General features: G+C 47.2%; 4 protein-coding genes across 4 annotated transcripts; all 4 read left to right on the top strand.

The window, feature by feature from the left end:
• The first annotated feature begins 1,447 nt into the window (after positions 1-1,447).
• Positions 1,448-2,023, top strand: LOC141025757 (putative F-box/kelch-repeat protein At3g17540). Its single transcript, XM_073501676.1, has one exon. The coding sequence runs from the start codon at positions 1,448-1,450 to the stop codon at positions 2,021-2,023; it is 576 nt and encodes a 191-aa protein (XP_073357777.1).
• Positions 2,024-4,381: 2,358 nt separating this feature from the next.
• LOC109752238 (putative F-box/kelch-repeat protein At3g17540) lies at positions 4,382-4,957 on the top strand. Its single transcript, XM_020311142.3, has one exon. The coding sequence runs from the start codon at positions 4,382-4,384 to the stop codon at positions 4,955-4,957; it is 576 nt and encodes a 191-aa protein (XP_020166731.3).
• Positions 4,958-7,267: 2,310 nt separating this feature from the next.
• LOC120967327 (F-box protein At5g07610-like) lies at positions 7,268-9,605 on the top strand. Its single transcript, XM_040393915.3, has 2 exons — positions 7,268-8,449; positions 9,224-9,605. The coding sequence occupies exons 1-2, from the start codon at positions 7,315-7,317 to the stop codon at positions 9,229-9,231; spliced, it is 1,143 nt and encodes a 380-aa protein (XP_040249849.1). The 5' UTR covers positions 7,268-7,314; the 3' UTR covers positions 9,232-9,605.
• A 1,668-nt stretch (positions 9,606-11,273) lies between these two features.
• LOC109752235 (uncharacterized) lies at positions 11,274-13,728 on the top strand. Its single transcript, XM_020311140.4, has 2 exons — positions 11,274-12,393; positions 13,417-13,728. Exons 1-2 carry the CDS (start codon positions 11,295-11,297, stop codon positions 13,422-13,424), a joined length of 1,107 nt encoding a protein of 368 aa, XP_020166729.1. The 5' UTR covers positions 11,274-11,294; the 3' UTR covers positions 13,425-13,728.
• The last annotated feature ends 6,152 nt before the right edge of the window (positions 13,729-19,880 follow it).

Genomic DNA, 19,880 nt, shown 5'->3' with positions numbered 1-19,880 from the left:
GATAAAGATAAAGAGGTAAAGATGGTATCTAGTAATAGGGCAACGCGTTGGTTGTGCTAATTTTGCCTAGGGGAACTTGGTTGTAGTTGCATGTCTCTACATGGAGTTCTTGTATTTAGTCACCACCTAACCCTTGATCTCTAGTCCTAGCTGAGCAGTTACGTTGAGTTTGGCCACAATGAAGGCCGAGTCCACCTCGATGAATCCATTCTAATCTGCTAAATTTGGTTTCGGACTTGTTTCGTGCCTTGTGCGCTTTACAAAGTACTCCAATTGTAGTACAACCAGCTTGCCAAAAAGTAAAAACAAATTACAACGGCGTACCGCCTTCCAATGTGGCACTTAAATGTGTTCATTTTCCCCTGATTTTGTTTAATATGTCTGATTCTCAGTCTTTTCAGTGTTCGTACTATGCCACCTGAAACCCATAATTGCTTCGTTCCCCGTAGGAAAAAAATCTTAGGAATTGTTTCATTCACCGATCAAAATAAACACTCCCATAGATTAGGCCATCACTGACCCCCTAATCCCGCCACTCGTGGTTTTGAAGAAAATTGCCGATAAAAGTCCTCCATGGTCCATTACTGATAACATTTCACCATTTGCAAACCATCGGCGAGCAAAAAATACCAATGATAACATCTCATGTCTGATTTGATCCACGTCGAGCGACAACTGGAGCCGAGGATGGCAATGACATGTATCGAGGCTGTCGACAAACGGAAACCACAGGCGGGATGACCTTCCCAACTGTCGTGGAAAGGTCCACACTAGTCTCCTATGTCGTTACTCCCATTATCCAGCTACATGATTTTATTTAATATACAACCCTAAGGATTTTCCAGAATACATAGGAATTCCAAGTTATCTCGAGTGCGACTATTCTGCACCCAGGCCCAGATGAGTCAGGGTGTGAACGGTAAAATCATTTTAAATCGCAAAACAATTTAAAATCATCCGATTATTTTTTTATGGTGCCAGATGCTCAAGTGCGTGGTGCCTGTGCAAAATTTGGGAAGTTTTGACATACGAAAAGCTCATGGCAAAAAAGACAAATTTCGGGTGTGTGAGAAACTTTTGAAAACAACACTATTTGCAGCTGATTTTGTCTATTTTTTTCCATGAGCGCCTCAAATGTCCAAACACCTTGAAATACTGCATAAATATCATGCCTTTGAGCTTCTTGGATAACAAAAAAAAGTTAGATATTTTATTAAAAAAAATCTGCTATTTTATTGTCCATTGGCTGTAGATTTTTTTTAGGGATTCTAGATGAGCCGGGCTCCGAATTGAATTATCTCGGCCTTTTGTTCAGAGAAAAACGTGTTGGGCTTCATCGCTTGCATCGCACTTGATGGCTGCCACACTGGGCTGCTTCACTCCAGTGTCACCATCCCGCAGTTCACTGGCCTGAGGGTTCGAGTCCACCACAACCCTAGAGGCCGAGATGACGGCCAGCCGCCGCCGCCGCCGTGCCCCCTTGCCGGTGGCTGGGCCGCTGGAAGACGACGACCTCCTCTCGGAGATCCTCCTCCGCCTCCCCCCGGAGCCTTCCTCACTCCCCCGCGCATCCGCCGTCTGCAAGCGCTGGCTCCTCCTCGTCTCCGACCCCGGCTTCGTCCGTCGCTTCCGCCGCCACCACCGACACAGCCCTTCCCTTATCGGCTGCTTCACCCACGACCCGAAAGGCATCTCCTTCACACCTTCCATGGATTCCCCCGATCGTGTCCCCGCCGGACGCTTCTCCTTGCAGCTCGACCACAGATTGCTCTGCTCTGTCCTCGGCTGCTGCCATGGCCTCATGCTCATCTCCAACAAATGGAAGAGGCGAATCGTTGTGTGGGATCCCGTCACCGGCGACCAGCACCACATTGCCATTCCCCATTGGTTCAATGTGATTGCAAACCCGATCCAGGGGGCTGTGCTTCGTATGGCGTATAAAACACGAAGCTCTGGCCCTTTGTCTAAACTTGGAGACGAGAGGAGTACAGCTAGAGAAAGCTTGCTGCTTCTTTTGCGGTAATGGGAAAGAGGATGGTGGACACCTCTTCGTCAAGTGCAAATGGGCTAAAGAAGTGTGGCGTGAACTAGGACTGGAAAAAGAACGCATGCGGCTGGAAAAGATCACAGGTGTACATGCGATGCTAGACCAGCTCTGGGAGTTGGACGAGAAGAAAAGGGTCCTAATTATAATCTTCTGGTGGCAATGGTGGAACCAGCGCAACAAAATCCGTGAAGGACAGTTGCCGTTGCAGGTTCCGGAGGTCTAAGGCGGGTCGGAAGTACTGCAATGGAGTATGAACAAGTGTTTGCACCAGAGAAGCAAAGAACGCCCTTGGGGAAATGGCGGCCACCTGAAGCTGATATGCTCAAATTTAATCTTGATGGGGCATTCACTCCTGGACAGTTCATTAGTGGATGGGGTGTGGTGGCTCGTGATATCAATGGCCGAGTGGTGGTTGCTCGCGCTGGGCGCCAGGACCAAGCATTGGATGCGTTTGGGGCCAAAGTTAACGCGTTGGCGGCGGCAATCACGACTGCGACGTAGCTGGGTGCCACACGGGTCGTTTTTGAAACTGACTCGCGGTTGCTAGCTGATGCTATGAACGTCCGAATAGCTGATTCCTCACAGTATGCTGCGATCATTGAAGATCTGAAGTTCCAGTTCAAGATGTGGTTCTCGAAATGTAGCGTGATCCCATGTAGGGGCACTGCAAATTCTGCAGCACATGAATTAGCCCAGATCGGCGGTATGTGCTGACATAGTGTTTGTATGGAGTGGAACTCTAATGTACCGCCCGCTGTGGCTGCTTGTGTCTCGGGGGATATGTCCGAGCGCCGTTAATCTATAAAGCTTTGCTTTGCCTTCAAAAAAGAAAACGGACGAAATTACGTTGGTAAGAAGCAATAGCCCTTTTATTATCATTAGGTAAAGATAAAGATAAAGAGGTAAAGATGGTATCTAGTAATAGGGCAACGCGTTGGTTGTGCTAATTTTGCCTAGGGGAACTTGGTTGTAGTTGCATGTCTCTACATGGAGTTCTTGTATTTAGTCACCACCTAACCCTTGATCTCTAGTCCTAGCTGAGCAGTTACGTTGAGTTTGGCCACAATGAAGGCCGAGTCCACCTCGATGAATCCATTCTAATCTGCTAAATTTGGTTTCGGACTTGTTTCGTGCCTTGTGCGCTTTACAAAGTACTCCAATTGTAGTACAACCAGCTTGCCAAAAAGTAAAAACAAATTACAACGGCGTACCGCCTTCCAATGTGGCACTTAAATGTGTTCATTTTCCCCTGATTTTGTTTAATATGTCTGATTCTCAGTCTTTTCAGTGTTCGTACTATGCCACCTGAAACCCATAATTGCTTCGTTCCCCGTAGGAAAAAAATCTTAGGAATTGTTTCATTCACCGATCAAAATAAACACTCCCATAGATTAGGCCATCACTGACCCCCTAATCCCGCCACTCGTGGTTTTGAAGAAAATTGCCGATAAAAGTCCTCCATGGTCCATTACTGATAACATTTCACCATTTGCAAACCATCGGCGAGCAAAAAATACCAATGATAACATCTCATGTCTGATTTGATCCACGTCGAGCGACAACTGGAGCCGAGGATGGCAATGACATGTATCGAGGCTGTCGACAAACGGAAACCACAGGCAGGATGACCTTCCCAACTGTCGTGGAAAGGTCCACACTAGTCTCCTATGTCGTTACTCCCATTATCCAGCTACATGATTTTATTTAATATACAACCCTAAGGATTTTCCAGAATACATAGGAATTCCAAGTTATCTCGAGTGCGACTATTCTGCACCCAGGCCCAGATGAGTCAGGGTGTGAACGGTAAAATCATTTTAAATCGCAAAACAATTTAAAATCATCCGATTATTTTTTTATGGTGCCAGATGCTCAAGTGCGTGGTGCCTGTGCAAAATTTGGGAAGTTTTGACATACGAAAAGCTCATGGCAAAAAAGACAAATTTCGGGTGTGTGAGAAACTTTTGAAAACAACACTATTTGCAGCTGATTTTGTCTATTTTTTTCCATGAGCGCCTCAAATGTCCAAACACCTTGAAATACTGCATAAATATCATGCCTTTGAGCTTCTTGGATAACAAAAAAAAGTTAGATATTTTATTAAAAAAAATCTGCTATTTTATTGTCCATTGGCTGTAGATTTTTTTTAGGGATTCTAGATGAGCCGGGCTCCGAATTGAATTATCTCGGCCTTTTGTTCAGAGAAAAACGTGTTGGGCTTCATCGCTTGCATCGCACTTGATGGCTGCCACACTGGGCTGCTTCACTCCAGTGTCACCATCCCGCAGTTCACTGGCCTGAGGGTTCGAGTCCACCACAACCCTAGAGGCCGAGATGACGGCCAGCCGCCGCCGCCGCCGTGCCCCCTTGCCGGTGGCTGGGCCGCTGGAAGACGACGACCTCCTCTCGGAGATCCTCCTCCGCCTCCCCCCGGAGCCTTCCTCACTCCCCCGCGCATCCGCCGTCTGCAAGCGCTGGCTCCTCCTCGTCTCCGACCCCGGCTTCGTCCGTCGCTTCCGCCGCCACCACCGACACAGCCCTCCCCTTATCGGCTGCTTCACCCACGACCCGAAAGGCATCTCCTTCACACCTTCCATGGATTCCCCCGATCGTGTCCCCGCCGGACGCTTCTCCTTGCAGCTCGACCACAGATTGCTCTGCTCTGTCCTCGGCTGCTGCCATGGCCTCATGCTCATCTCCAACAAATGGAAGAGGCGAGTCGTTGTGTGGGATCCCGTCACCGGCGACCAGCACCACATTGCCATTCCCCATTGGTTCAATGTGATTGCAAACCCGATCCAGGGGGCTGTGCTTCGTATGGCGTATAAAACACGAAGCTCTGGCCCTTTGTCTAAACTTGGAGACGAGAGGAGTACAGCTAGAGAAAGCTTGCTGCTTCTTTTGCGGTAATGGGAAAGAGGATGGTGGACACCTCTTCGTCAAGTGCAAATGGGCTAAAGAAGTGTGGCGTGAACTAGGACTGGAAAAAGAACGCATGCGGCTGGAAAAGATCACAGGTGTACATGCGATGCTAGACCAGCTCTGGGAGTTGGACGAGAAGAAAAGGGTCCTAATTATAATCTTCTGGTGGCAATGGTGGAACCAGCGCAACAAAATCCGTGAAGGACAGTTGCCGTTGCAGGTTCCGGAGGTCTAAGGCGGGTCGGAAGTACTGCAATGGAGTATGAACAAGTGTTTGCACCAGAGAAGCAAAGAACGCCCTTGGGGAAATGGCGGCCACCTGAAGCTGATATGCTCAAATTTAATCTTGATGGGGCATTCACTCCTGGACAGTTCATTAGTGGATGGGGTGTGGTGGCTCGTGATATCAATGGCCGAGTGGTGGTTGCTCGCGCTGGGCGCCAGGACCAAGCATTGGATGCGTTTGGGGCCAAAGTTAACGCGTTGGCGGCGGCAATCACGACTGCGACGTAGCTGGGTGCCACACGGGTCGTTTTTGAAACTGACTCGCGGTTGCTAGCTGATGCTATGAACGTCCGAATAGCTGATTCCTCACAGTATGCTGCGATCATTGAAGATCTGAAGTTCCAGTTCAAGATGTGGTTCTCGAAATGTAGCGTGATCCCATGTAGGGGCACTGCAAATTCTGCAGCACATGAATTAGCCCAGATCGGCGGTATGTGCTGACATAGTGTTTGTATGGAGTGGAACTCTAATGTACCGCCCGCTGTGGCTGCTTGTGTCTCGGGGATATGTCCGAGCGCCGTTAATCTATAAAGCTTTGCTTTGCCTTCAAAAAAGAAAACGGACGAAATTACGTTGGTAAGAAGCAATAGCCCTTTTATTATCATTAGGTAAAGATAAAGATAAAGAGGTAAAGATGGTATCTAGTAATAGGGCAACGCGTTGGTTGTGCTAATTTTGCCTAGGGGAACTTGGTTGTAGTTGCATGTCTCTACATGGAGTTCTTGTATTTAGTCACCACCTAACCCTTGATCTCTAGTCCTAGCTGAGCAGTTACGTTGAGTTTGGCCACAATGAAGGCCGAGTCCACCTCGATGAATCCATTCTAATCTGCTAAATTTGGTTTCGGACTTGTTTCGTGCCTTGTGCGCTTTACAAAGTACTCCAATTGTAGTACAACCAGCTTGCCAAAAAGTAAAAACAAATTACAACGGCGTACCGCCTTCCAATGTGGCACTTAAATGTGTTCATTTTCCCCTGATTTTGTTTAATATGTCTGATTCTCAGTCTTTTCAGTGTTCGTACTATGCCACCTGAAACCCATAATTGCTTCGTTCCCCGTAGGAAAAAAATCTTAGGAATTGTTTCATTCACCGATCAAAATAAACACTCCCATAGATTAGGCCATCACTGACCCCCTAATCCCGCCACTCGTGGTTTTGAAGAAAATTGCCGATAAAAGTCCTCCATGGTCCATTACTGATAACATTTCACCATTTGCAAACCATCGGCGAGCAAAAAATACCAATGATAACATCTCATGTCTGATTTGATCCACGTCGAGCGACAACTGGAGCCGAGGATGGCAATGACATGTATCGAGGCTGTCGACAAACGGAAACCACAGGCAGGATGACCTTCCCAACTGTCGTGGAAAGGTCCACACTAGTCTCCTATGTCGTTACTCCCATTATCCAGCTACATGATTTTATTTAATATACAACCCTAAGGATTTTCCAGAATACATAGGAATTCCAAGTTATCTCGAGTGCGACTATTCTGCACCCAGGCCCAGATGAGTCAGGGTGTAAACGGTAAAATCATTTTAAATCGCAAAACAATTTAAAATCATCCGATTATTTTTTTATGGTGCCAGATGCTCAAGTGTGTGGTGCCTGTGCAAAATTTGGGAAGTTTTGACATACGAAAAGCTCATGGCAAAAAAGACAAATTTCGGGTGTGTGAGAAACTTTTGAAAACAACACTATTTGCAGCTGATTTTGTCTATTTTTTTCCATGAGCGCCTCAAATGTCCAAACACCTTGAAATACTGCATAAATATCATGCCTTTGAGCTTCTTGGATAACAAAAAAAAGTTAGATATTTTATTAAAAAAAATCTGCTATTTTATTGTCCATTGGCTGTAGATTTTTTTTAGGGATTCTAGATGAGCCGGGCTCCGAATTGAATTATCTCGGCCTTTTGTTCAGAGAAAAACGTGTTGGGCTTCATCGCTTGCATCGCACTTGATGGCTGCCACACTGGGCTGCTTCACTCCAGTGTCACCATCCCGCAGTTCACTGGCCTGAGGGTTCGAGTCCACCACAACCCTAGAGGCCGAGATGACGGCCAGCCGCCGCCGCCGCCGTGCCCCCTTGCCGGTGGCTGGGCCGCTGGAAGACGACGACCTCCTCTCGGAGATCCTCCTCCGCCTCCCCCCGGAGCCTTCCTCACTCCCCCGCGCATCCGCCGTCTGCAAGCGCTGGCTCCTCCTCGTCTCCGACCCCGGCTTCGTCCGTCGCTTCCGCCGCCACCACCGACACAGCCCTCCCCTTATCGGCTGCTTCACCCACGACCCGAAAGGCATCTCCTTCACACCTTCCATGGATTCCCCCGATCGTGTCCCCGCCGGACGCTTCTCCTTGCAGCTCGACCACAGATTGCTCTGCTCTGTCCTCGGCTGCTGCCATGGCCTCGTGCTCATCTCCAACAAATGGAAGAGGCGAGTCATTGTGTGGGATCCCGTCACCGGCGACCAGCACCACATTGCCATTCCCCATTGGTTCAATGTGATTGCAAACCCGATCCAGGGGGCTGTGCTTCGTGCAGCCGACGAGGACCACCACTTCCAGGTGGTCTTGTTAGAGGCCGACGATCAAAATACACGAGCCATTGTCTGCGTTTACTGCTCAGAGACTGGCTTATGGGGTAATATCATCTTTACATCGATTCCATCCAAGGAATATAGGAATCTTTATTCCTATTACACCATGTCTTTGTTGGGCATGCCGGCTGTGCTGGTTGGGAATTCCCTTTACTGGCGTCTTGCTGTTGGTTCCTATACTATTCTCGAGTTTGATTTGGAGAGGCAGAGCTTAGGTGTGATACAAGTGCCTGTGGATATATCTGAAGCGAAGATTGACTTCACGCTTATGCGGGCTGAGGGTGGCGGGCTGGGTTTACTCTCTGTGTCAGGCTTTACCGCCAAATTGTGGAAGAGGAAAACTGATTATGATGGTATTGCATCATGGGGGATGGGAAGAACTGTTGAATTGGATAAGCTACTTTCCCTGAATTCAGAGAAGGAGAGAAGGAGGCCCCTTAGGGTAATAGGGTTTGCAGAGGAAAATAATGTGGTGATCCTGTTGGCGGCTGATGGTGTCTTCACGGTCCAGCTTGAGTCATTGCAATTCAGGAAACTTGACGTACCCAGCAACAGGGTTCATCATCACCCATTTGAAAGTGTCTATGCTAGAGGTACAATTAATTTGAAATTTGATATCTCTTCAACATATAGTGATCTTGTGCTGTAGTGTTCTGTCCCAATTTTTCCTTTGCTGCTTGATCACTTCAACATATACCAATGGCGTTCGTTAGTGTTCTTTCCCCATGTTGGTGTTGTGTTTATGTAATTCTTATGATCTGGGAAAAAAATCCTTGTGGTGTCTGGTTTAGCTTAGTTTTTGTCACAAATTCTGCTTCTGTATCCAAGATTGACAAATTCGTTGTATAATAATTGAACTAAATTATGCTTGTGTAGGGGCCTAGGAGGTATCTAAAGTTCTGAACGGTTGGTCTGTTGGCCTCTATTGAGAGCAGATGGAGAAAATACTGGAGAATGTGCTAATAGTACTTGCTTCTTTCCTAAATATAAGACCTTTTAGAGATTCCAATATGGACTACATACGGAGCAAAATGAGTGAATCTACACTCTAAAATATGTCTATATACATCCGTACGTAGTCTGTATTGAAATCTCTAAAGGGGATTATATTTAGAAATGGAGGGAGTAGAAGTTTAAAGTGTGCCACTACCCCACGAATTACCTACTAATAACATATGTTTCTATTGCTGTTTTCTTCCCAGTAATGCCGAGATGATTCAACTTGGTGTTTTTATATAATTTCCTTATGACGAAGCTAATGTTTACTGTTTGAATCATAAAATGTTGTGTAGTTGCATAGCTTCAATGTCTTTCCCCTGGGTGAATAGTACAAAATGGTTTGACTAATGACATTGATTGATCCACAGGTACCTAAAATGGTATTCTGGTTGCTGCGATGCAGAAACTAGCTTCTCCGATGTGTCTTCTTCATTTTGTATCCTTCACACGGGAATCAATCCTCTACGCTGCATGCACTAGTCAACTGGGAAGTGGAAAATCGTAGGTTTAATCGTCCAGTGCTAACTTCCCTCTGTTATCTAATGTCTAGACACAATTAGCCAAGTGGCATGATGAAGAGACTTCCTTTGGTTTATTTTGTATTTGTGGTACATCTGTCTTATGCTTTCCAAGCAAGCTTGCCTGCCTGCCTGACGATCATTATGTGTTGTATCTGGTCAGGAGATTTGTCGTCGTACTTTGCTTATGTCCATTTTGTGTGTCTATCGAATTTTATCTGATGTTCGCTAATGAGTGTTGACTTACACCTTCCTGGCTGATACTATCTGTTTCTGCATAGCAAGCGTTTCGGCCATTAGCAACGGAAGCAATGCTTTATCATGCATGCATGTTTGGAATGTTGATGTACTGATATACTGACCGAAAACTATAAAGGAAAGATAGGGCACTCCGGCACAAGTATGGGGAGTTTACTCCATGGGAACCAACTAGCTAGGCCCTCCCCTTCCTTGCAGAGTAGTGGTTATTTCCTCTCTAGATTATTCCTATAGTAGTTATAAGCACTTTGATTAATGCTGTCATTATCATGTCGATAAACTTTCGGTATGGGTTACAGTATAAGAAACATGCAAAGTCACCACTACTTGCACACACTGTAGATTGGCATTGTTTGTTAGAAGAGAAAAGAAAAAGGAAATCAAGCACGAAATCCAAGAGGCTTGCCTTTGCTTCTCTTCATTACTTTTTCTTGCAGTTCTCTCCATCAATGATCTTCCACCCAGTCGGAGTTCCTTTTACCACATCCCCAAAAATCCTCCTCAGGTCAGGGTATTTCAGCTCTTTCAGCTCGGGTAGTTTCGTTTTCCAAAATTTCATATATTCCTAAAATATCGAGACCAAAAGTAATGTGTCCAAAGCCTATAGCAAGTAAGCAACAACAGTCTGAATGTTGACTCGAGTAACAGCCATCAGGCCATATACCATGCACAATCCATACAGCATCAGGCCACACAATGCACTGATTTATACTAGATTGTACTAACACTGAAGTTGACACAAATAACAACCACACAATGCATTAGGCCACTAGCAGCCATACAAAAATACGAGTATATAAGAAAAGGTCTAGAACAGAAAGAAGAGTTCATTCAGTCTTGTGATTCTACCAGTCTTCTGATTCGGTATAGGAAAAGCTCCAAATCTGCTTATTATAGGTCTTGTGCAGTTATGCGTGATACGGTACAAATTTTTTTTTAGGAAACGTTATACGGTACAAATTAACAACTAGCAGAGTGAGAACTGAAGTATTACACTACCCGGCAGTCGATCGAAGACTTGGCTATGGAGAAGTCACGTGCCGACCTTAGTTTAGGAGGCAAGGGTCATGTCCATCTAAGCAAGATTCTCTAGTCTAGTACTAAAAACGAAAGTTTTCGTTATCTATCAGCAGTACCAATCTACTAAAATTGAGCTTTGGAAACTGAGGCAAAATATTAGAAATCGAATGAGGGTTTTTTGCTTCAGAAATGAGAATGTTGGGACGCAAAGTCATGCCGTGTATGCTACACACTCCACTGAAAGAAAGGAAACCCTAAAGTGGCCAGAAAAAACACAATTGCGATTGACGGCACTACAACTCTGATTTATCGATGAATGATCCGCAAACATATCTTCAAGTTTCAAGCTGAAAATACATATATATCCCACAAAGGTCAGACAATTTTCCGGAACCACAAAGGTTAAAGCAAGTGGGATCTTAGAACTGAAAAGGCACACAAAAAGTAAAAATAAAAAGGTAAATCGTGTGTGCCCTGAGCGTGCCGGGCCTCGTTGTTGGTCCATAGGGAGGTGTGTTCGTGGGCTTTCTTCTTCCAGTGGGCTTAATTAATCACAGTGTCTCTCCTGTTGGCCCTTGGCCGTGTCGCTTTAGGTCATCCCAGCGTGGCGGCTGCTTCACCATCCCCCCCTGCCGCATGAGCCATGAGTTGTGAGGAGCCCGAGATGTTGCCGGCGGCGGTGGCGGCGGGGCCGCTGGACGACGACAACCTGCTCGCCGAGATCCTCCTCCGCCTCCCCCCGCTCCCGTCCTCCCTCCCCCGCGCCTCCTTCGTCTGCAAGCGCTGGCGCAGCCTCGCCTCCGATCCAGCCTTCTCCCGCCGCTTCCACCTCCACCACCGCCGCAACCCTCCACTCCTCGGCTGCTTCCACAAAGGTGCCGAAGGCATATCCTTCGAGCCTGCTCTTGAGGCCCCCGATCGCGTTCCGCCCGGGCGCCTCTCCTTGCCGTCCGACCGCGGCGACCTCTGGTTCCTCGGGTGCCGCCATGGCCTCGTATTAGTCTTCGACAAGACACGGCAGCAGTTCATGGTGTGGGATCCCGTCACAGGCCACAAGCACTACATAGCGGATCCGCCGGGGTTGGATGTGACCAAGTACGTGATCAACGGGGCGGTGTTCCGCTCATCTGCCGCGGACGTCCACTTCCAGGTTGTCTTGGTAGCGATACAAGACGGACAAGCGGTCGCCCGCGTTTACTCATCAGAGACCAGGTTGTGGGGCAATCTCATCACAGCACCGGTTACATCCGAATCCAGCGACTTATTTGTCACCTATGTTACTATGGAGCCCGCTGTGCTGGTTGGGCATGCTCTTTATTGGATACTTTCTGGAACTTCGTCGCATATCCTCGAGTTTGATTTGGAGAGGGAGAGCCTGGCCGTGATACGGATGCCAGAGTATTTTTCTGGTGTCATGTGGCCCAAACTCATGCAGGCAAATGATGGTAAGCTGGGTATACTCTATGTGTCAGGCCTCACTGCCCAGTTATGGAAGAGGAACACTGACTTGCATGGTGTTGCGTCATGGGGGATTGGAACAACTATTGAACTGGACAAGCTACTTTCTCTGGATCCAAGGGATGTTGTAATTATACAAGGGTTTGCTGAGGAATCTCATTTGGTGCTCCTGAAGACCACTACCAGCCTCTTCACGCTCAAGCTTGAGCAATTGCAGTTCAAAAAACTTTTCGACACCAAAGTGCGGTGTTGCTGCTATCCATTTGAAAGTGTCTATGGTGCAGGTAATATCCATGCCTTTGCACTCCCGGTATAACAAAACCAAGTTACCTTTTGATAATTGGTTGATGGAATGCCTTTCACTTCCTTTCATGTTAAACTAACAATTTAAGTAGTGTCGTATCAATTATTCTTTTGCTGCTTGATATGATCTCTTCAATACATACCAGTTTTGTTCCGTTGTGTTCTGTCCCAATGGTTGTGTGGTGGTGTTTATGTAATTCTTATGATCTGCAAAAATATTAGCTTGTGATGTCCAGTTTAGCTGATGCCACCAGTTCTGTTTCTGTGGCCAAGTTGAAAATTTTAATGGTAGTGCTAGTGCATTGATGCAGTACAGTTTTTCTCAAGGTGAGATACATGAACAGTTCTGTTTCTATACCCAGACGATGTGATGGCATCGTTCTGCTGTATTGTAAACATATATGATGCCAAGTTGTTCTTAATATTCGCATATTTTTATTAACATTACCATTGGACATTGTGGTTCAAGTCAGAGCTAGGAAAGTTTCTGATGAGTTTAGTGTAGCGGTGAAGTTCTCTTTTAGAAGATGAGATACATAACAGTAGGAGACAACTTCATTAAAAACTAACTTGAAGTAACTTAAATATCAAATAGATTTATCCTATGTATGCATAGTTAGAAGCTTAAAGGCTATATATTTGTTTATATCTTCAGGCTATATATTTGTTTATATCTGAACAGCCACGATCACTTGTTTTACTGAGATCAGATGATGTAAAGAACTTGAAGATGTGAATGTGATAACAATAGAAGTTGAAGCCGTGGCACTACAAATTGACTGTCTTCTACACTTTCTGTTGTTATTCTCTGCTTATATTGCTATGTTTTTACAATAATGCTGAGATGATTCAACTTTGGAGTTTTTGGTAGGTACGATTGCCACAATGGTTAAGCTGATAGTTGATGTTTGAATCATAAAAAAAAATGTCAGAATGTATAAGTTCGCTTTTCCATGAATGGACAGTACAGACTAGTTTGATTAATGACATTGATTGCTCCACAGGTATCTAGAAGTGTGTCCCGGTTGCTGAGATGCACGAATGGGCCATTTGCTGAAGGTTCTTCGGCTTCACCTGGAGATCAACCATCTACATAGCGTGCACTGATCATCTGGGAAGTAGACCTGTAAGAGGAGTTAATCATTTAGTTTGCCAATTCTCCTCTATTATATAATTTCTGGACACAATTCGCCAACTGGGATGATGAAGATACATTGGCTTGCTTCGATTAGTTAATACTTGCCTCTTGGTTCATTTGTCATTTGCTTTCCAGGAAGCATGTTAAGCAAGCTTGCCTGCTTAATGATCTTTGCTTACATTGTGTGTCTGTGTGCATCTCACCGTTTCTGTTTTATTGTCCTTCGTGCTCTCTTCTTCCTGCAATAAACACTTAAATGGTAATACAGTTGATTTACGTGGTTGGAAATAATAATAAGTGCTGCTTCCCTTCTTGATCAAAGCGATTTCAGTACATACATTAAGTTTGATTTACCAGGTGTCTTCAAAACGCAAGAGATGGTGTTCTAGATAGCTAGAACAGAAATAAGAAAATGCACTTCATTCAATCTTCCTATCCTACCAGTGATTATAGAAAATAAGAGCCTATGATTATGTTCAGTCTTCCTATCCTATCAGTATCAATGGAGACTCAGATTTGCTCAGTGAGAAGTGAATAGTTGTACACTTGCATTTGACGATTCAGGTGCCAGCTTTAGTTTAGCATTTAATTGGAACAAATTTCATGTGCATAGAATGGAAGCAAGACCACCCCCCCCCCCCCCCCCCCCCCCCCCCGTGCGCGGTATTCTCCATATACGCTTCCATCGGTAATTATCAAACTTACTTGAGCTCATGCCATTGGCCATGACATTTCTCCGGACCTTCAATTTGTATGCTTGTCAACGTGGCAAGCAATGAAGTACATCAACAACATCTTGTAACACGGGATCTCCAGAATAAGCCGGGCGTCCTCGGGAATAAACATGTCCAGCGCCAGCTGCTCGTCGCATCAACATGCCCTCCCCTAGGCCATAGCTTGCGGTCGTATCAACATGCGCCACCTTGGTCTAGCCCCTACGAAAATGTTGCTTGGGACCATGGTCCACCCGAACCCACGCCCAGAACCATTCATCTCAGGACACCGGGTATGGAGATATGTGCATGGTGAGTAAACTATTGCATGGCGGGAACAGTTTAGGGCGATGGCGGGAACAGTTTAGGACCATGGTCCTAAATATCTCCTCCCCTAGCCCCTAGACATCCAGGCCGTCGACGGTGATCGCCACAGCAAGCAGCGGGGGCATGGTGACTGGGACCGGCGGTAACCTGAGCTGGAGCTCGTCTGTCCCATTTATAAAAGCAGCCCCTGAGCCCCGTGATCATGGCATTCAACTCTCTCCCTCCCTGCGTTGTTAAATCGCTTGAGGGCCCCTCACAATCTCGCCTCCGGTGATGGGAACCGTGAGCCTTGCCCCTTTCTCTGTGCCTGTAGTGCGAGTGCGAGGAGAGGAAGAGATTGACACGCTCAGATTCAAGCTTCGCAAGCAGTGGCCACAAATTCAACTGAGCCGGCCATACCCGTCCGCCGGAAGAGAAGTGGTTGCCACCGTCGTGCCTCCCCGCCGTCCGTGCACTCGGGCATGAGTTGTGGGAGGTCCCGAGGACCATCTACCCCGGTCAGGAGCGGCGGGGGCGCCTCTAGTCACCAGTGTTGTGCGTCGCTGGAGCTCCCCTGCTTCCCTCCCATGTTCTGTCCTGCGCAGGCGTGAGGTGGAGGACGAGCCAAGCCAGCCAGTTGTGGATCTGGACCAGTCCAGCAATGCCAGCTGGCCAGTTTGCTGGCGCTTCTGGTCCGTTAGTGAGAGGCATCGGATATTTTTTTCTCTGGCGCACTGGATTCCTCTACCAGAGTGGTCGTTTAATTTTAGTCCAAGCGGTGTTATCAACAATTTCAATTTTTCACTTAATATCCCTTGACCCTCCGCCATGGGTGTTCAAGGCCATTGACAAAATTCATAGAGCATTCCTTTGGAAGGGCACTAATCTATTAAAAGTCAACCACTGCTTGGTGAGTTAGAAGCAAATTTGTTTTCCAAAAGAGAGCGGAGGACTAGCCATTCTGGACCTGAAGATCATGAACTCCGTGCTTTGGTCGCGATGGGCTTGGAAGGCGCGTACATCAAATAATCGTGCGTGGAGCATCTTTTTAAAGCCTGTGGAAAATCATGAAAGGCATCTACTCTATGCTGCTGTGCTCGTGTTGAGTTTGGTAATGGGAATATGTTTATTTTGGACCGATAGATATGGATCAATCAGGCCAGGGAGAAGTTTTTAGTTCCGTGCCTCCGGTCGTCAGGGAGAGAAGAACAGTAGCAGAAGCAATGATTAGTGCAGTCTGGATTATGAACATAAAGGGGAAAATAAATATTCATATTTTTCATCAGGTTTTAATCTTATGGGAGGTGATTTCTGAAGTTCAAATCATACAAATTGCTGTAGACAAATAGAGCTGGTCATGGAATCCTAAAGGTACCTACTTGGCAAAATTTGTTTATAAAGCGCACTTCGCTGCATCGGTTATGTATAGGACTACTTGCACCATTTGGAAGGCTTGGGCTCCTCTAAAAGGCAAACTCTTTCTTTGGCTGGTCGTCAAGAGGTGTGTCTGGAAAACAGACCGTCTTGCTAAGCATGATTGGCCTGATTGCCTCATAATGCTACATGTTGTTTCTACAAAATTGCACAAGAATCAGGTGATAATCTCTTCATGGGTTGCAGTGTAGGGACAATCATTTTGCTTGATAGAGTCCTGACTCCTGAGTCAATCTTATACTCAATAACCACGAGAAAGGTGGAAATATCCCGTCACTCTTACTGAAGGTGAGGTTCAAGTCCTCACCGGTAACATGATATATAAAGAAAAGGCTAGGGGATAATCTTGTCGATGTGTTCCCACAATGAATACTTCGTCGTATGGCTATATATAGTGTACGCTCTTTGCATAGTTAAAACTATCTGAGTTGCCGTGTCCACGATTATGCATGGAGTCGGAATAAGTCACACTAGTTGTCTCTATCGAGCCTGGAGGACAGCAAAATAATAACGTGTTCATTTTGATATGTGGATACTTGTGATGATATCGCCGAGTGAGGCCAATGAGATATGTTGGGAACACATAAGACCAGTTGGATTTGTGAGCAATGAGATTGCTGGATTTAAATAAATGGGAGACAAGTTGAACATGCCGTTTATTCACAATTATATTACTTTACATTCATGTATCGTAACAACGCTACCCTTAAGGTGGCTTTGTTCCTTGGTTTATTTACTTGTTTTATTCACACGGACCCGGCTTCCCAGTTACTTGTTATATTGTTATGATGTTATGCATGCTTATCTTAGTTCTGCTTTAATCTGTTCTATGCACCTGGTGGTTGGATATGATTGTCATGCTTGTATGGGCTGCTACGCGTCAGCGGGGAATCTTTTAAAAAGATCCGCCGCCTCGCGAGTCGTTGGATGTGGCACAATCCAGTGGCTCAATGTCTTTCACTACTTCGCAACAAAGGTCTTGTTACAGAAACATTTGCAACAAACGTTATGTTGCAGAATATATTTTTTGCAACATAGGTTGTGTTGCGGGATTAATATTTTTTGCAATAGAGTTCTCGTCATATATTTTTGTTTGCAACAGAGGTTTTGTTGCACTGTTTTGCAACACAACTGATGTTGCAAAAGCTTGTCTAAGTTGCAGTTGTCGTTCGCCACTATGGTTTGCAACACCGCAATTGTTGCAAGATAAGGTAAAGGGCACGTGGTAGGCAAGAGAAATAATAGACCGTGTGCGAGCGTGCGTGACGGCACATGGATCAAGGCGATCCATGTCTGCGCGGGTGGCGGAACACTCCGCGCGATCAGCCGGTAGAGCATTGGCATTTCCCCTTTTGTTTTATGCTCCTTGGTTTGTCTTGCGAGTAATTTGCACTCAATTGTCGTGGCCAGATTATAGCAGACTTCCAACCAGCATGTAGCCGAAAGGAGAGTTGCTAGTACGCAAACCTAACAAGTTCCATGAACATTGGTGTCCAGCCTTAGCCACGTGAACCCCGGTTTAGTCTTTTTTTTTTTAGAACGAAGACGCTAGAAGCGTCCGGCTTTAAATTAATAAAGCCCACAACATAGGCAGCGTAGCAGACAACAACTCGAACACGAGCACGGAGGCTCAGGCATAGGTTTCGAAACAGAGCACGGAGGCTCAGACCACGACGGCACGAGGCGCACAAGTCTAGACCAGGCCAGCAGTCGCAAAGGAAATACAGGCCCGGAGGCAGAGCATAGAGCACGCAGGCTCGCTCGCAAGATAAAAGGGCCACTTCACGGCGCAGAGGTGGCAGATGGCTCCCTAGCCAAAACGTAGATCTGACGAAGGCGTTCTTGGGCGCGATTCAGTCTTTCAGCATCCTTGCGCTTCGCCAACGGACTCCACTGCTGCAGAAGAAGGTTGCATTTGTAGATTATGTTAGCAGGGTGAGAAGGAAAGATACCCTCGATTGCAAGTTTGTTCCTAGTGAGCCAGAGTGCCCAGGACAAGGCGCCGAAACAGCTCCAGAGTACTCGGTTGATGCCACCGTGAAAAGAGCCAATTATGGTTGCGAGGTCAGACGCAGACCGGGGGTCCCAGGAGGAGTTGGCTGCTGCACGGACGGCGCTCCAAGCAAAACGTGCCAGAGGACATAGGAAGAAGACATGAGTCGCGTCCTCCAGGACGTTGCAAATCGCACACAGACCAGTCGACGGCCCGTTACGTTTGGCGACGTTAGCGGAAGTGGGCAGTCTATTGCAGAACATTTGCCAGAAAAACACCTTAATCCTGAGCGGAAGGCGCGCGTTCCACAAGCCCTTTGGCACCTGGAAGGATGGGCCCAGGCACAGTTTACGGTATAGGGACTTGACCAAAAACTTGCCAGACTGGGTGAGGGCCCAGGTGACTGTGTCCACCGTCGGCGACAGCGTGACCGGCGCAATGGAATCAAGCAATTCCGTAAGGTGTGCTTGTTCTACTTGCGATAGCTCTCTCCGGAAATGCAGTGCCGGAGGGGAAGAGGCAAGCGCCGTGGCCACTGAGATCTCCGGGTTGACAGCCAGGGTATAAAGGCTCTGGAAGTCGACCCAGAGGGGATGGGCTCCCACCCAGTGATCAAGCCAGAAGCGAGCCGAGCGACCATTACCAATGGAGAACTTGGCTCCCAGAGCGAAAGCTGGCCGTACCGCTTGCAGATCGTTCCAGAAAGGAGATCCCCTCGCCACGCCCTCGAAAAAATTCCCGTTCGGGAAGTACTTGGCCCGAAGCAGATCAACCCATAGACCCGTCGCTCCCTGCGAGAGTTTCCAGATCCATTTGCACAAGAGTGCAACGTTCTGGATTCTGGTGTTTGTGATCCCAAGCCCTCCCAGATCCTTGGGGCGGCACACCGCAGCCCACTTGACCATGTGGTACTTGCGTTTTGGTCCCGAGCCTTCCCAAAAGAAACGGGACCGCGGTGTGTCCATCTTGGCGTGTACCCCTTCCGCCAGGAGGAACAAACCCATTGCGAATTGTGGCAGCGAGGAGAGGCTCGCGTTTGTGAGCACTAACCTAGCTGCAGAGGAGAGGAACTTCCCCCTCCACGGACTGACCCGCTCTCCCACCTTGGTCCAGAGCGGCGCCCACCCGTCGATCTTGATGCGCTTGGCATCCAATGGGAGACCTAGGTAGGTAAACGGCATATTGCCAAGTTTGCAATTGAGCAGGTCCGCTATGTGTCTACCCTCATCCGCCTCCAATCCCATGGGCATCACTTCACACTTGTGAAAGTTGATCTTAAGCCCTGACATAAGCTTGAAGCTAATCAGTAAGGCTTTGACCGTAGCCACACTATGGAGGTCGGGCTGGAACAGCAGTAGCGTGTCGTCTGCGTATTGCAGGTGCGAAATCCCCCCTGGGATGAGGTGTCCCAACACCCCTTTAATGTGTCCTGCCTCCGTTGCTTTCCGCAACATCGCTGCCAACGCATCAGCGACGAAGTTGAACAAGAGCGGCGACATGGGGTCACCTTGGCGTAAGCCACGCTTGTTCCTGAAGAAGTGCCCTACTTCTCCATTCACCGAGACCGCAGTTTGGCCCCCCGAGACCAATTGCAAGACTCGGTGCACCCAAACCGGTGAGAATCCTCGGCTGGTGAGGATCTGCCTGAGGAAGTCCCAATTAACTCTGTCGTAGGCCTTCTCAAAGTCTAGTTTAAGTAGAATCGCTGGTTCGTGTGTGCGCTTAAGCTCGTGAAGGGTCTCTTGCAGCGCTAGAGGTCCCTCCAGAATGTTCCTACCCCTAATGAACGCCGACTGGGCACGACTAATGGTGCGGTGGGCGATCGGCGCGAGCCGAGTGGCACAGCTTTTGGCGCAGATTTTAAACGGAACGTTAATCAGCGCG

The sequence above is a fragment of the Aegilops tauschii genome, chromosome 6, assembly GCF_002575655.3.
Source record: "Aegilops tauschii subsp. strangulata cultivar AL8/78 chromosome 6, Aet v6.0, whole genome shotgun sequence".
In the NCBI taxonomy this organism is placed as follows: domain Eukaryota; kingdom Viridiplantae; phylum Streptophyta; class Magnoliopsida; order Poales; family Poaceae; genus Aegilops; species Aegilops tauschii.
Note: the sequence above shows the minus strand (reverse complement) of the source record. Positions and strands in the feature narration are given on the sequence as shown.

What these genes read in the sequence shown, in the direction of transcription:
- LOC141025757 (XM_073501676.1), top strand. Translation starts at nt 1,448, where the DNA reads ATGACGGCCAGCCGCCGCCGCCGCCGTGCCCCCTTGCCGGTGGCTGGG.
- LOC109752238 (XM_020311142.3), top strand. Translation starts at nt 4,382, where the DNA reads ATGACGGCCAGCCGCCGCCGCCGCCGTGCCCCCTTGCCGGTGGCTGGG.
- LOC120967327 (XM_040393915.3), top strand. Translation starts at nt 7,315, where the DNA reads ATGACGGCCAGCCGCCGCCGCCGCCGTGCCCCCTTGCCGGTGGCTGGG.
- LOC109752235 (XM_020311140.4), top strand. Translation starts at nt 11,295, where the DNA reads ATGAGTTGTGAGGAGCCCGAGATGTTGCCGGCGGCGGTGGCGGCGGGG.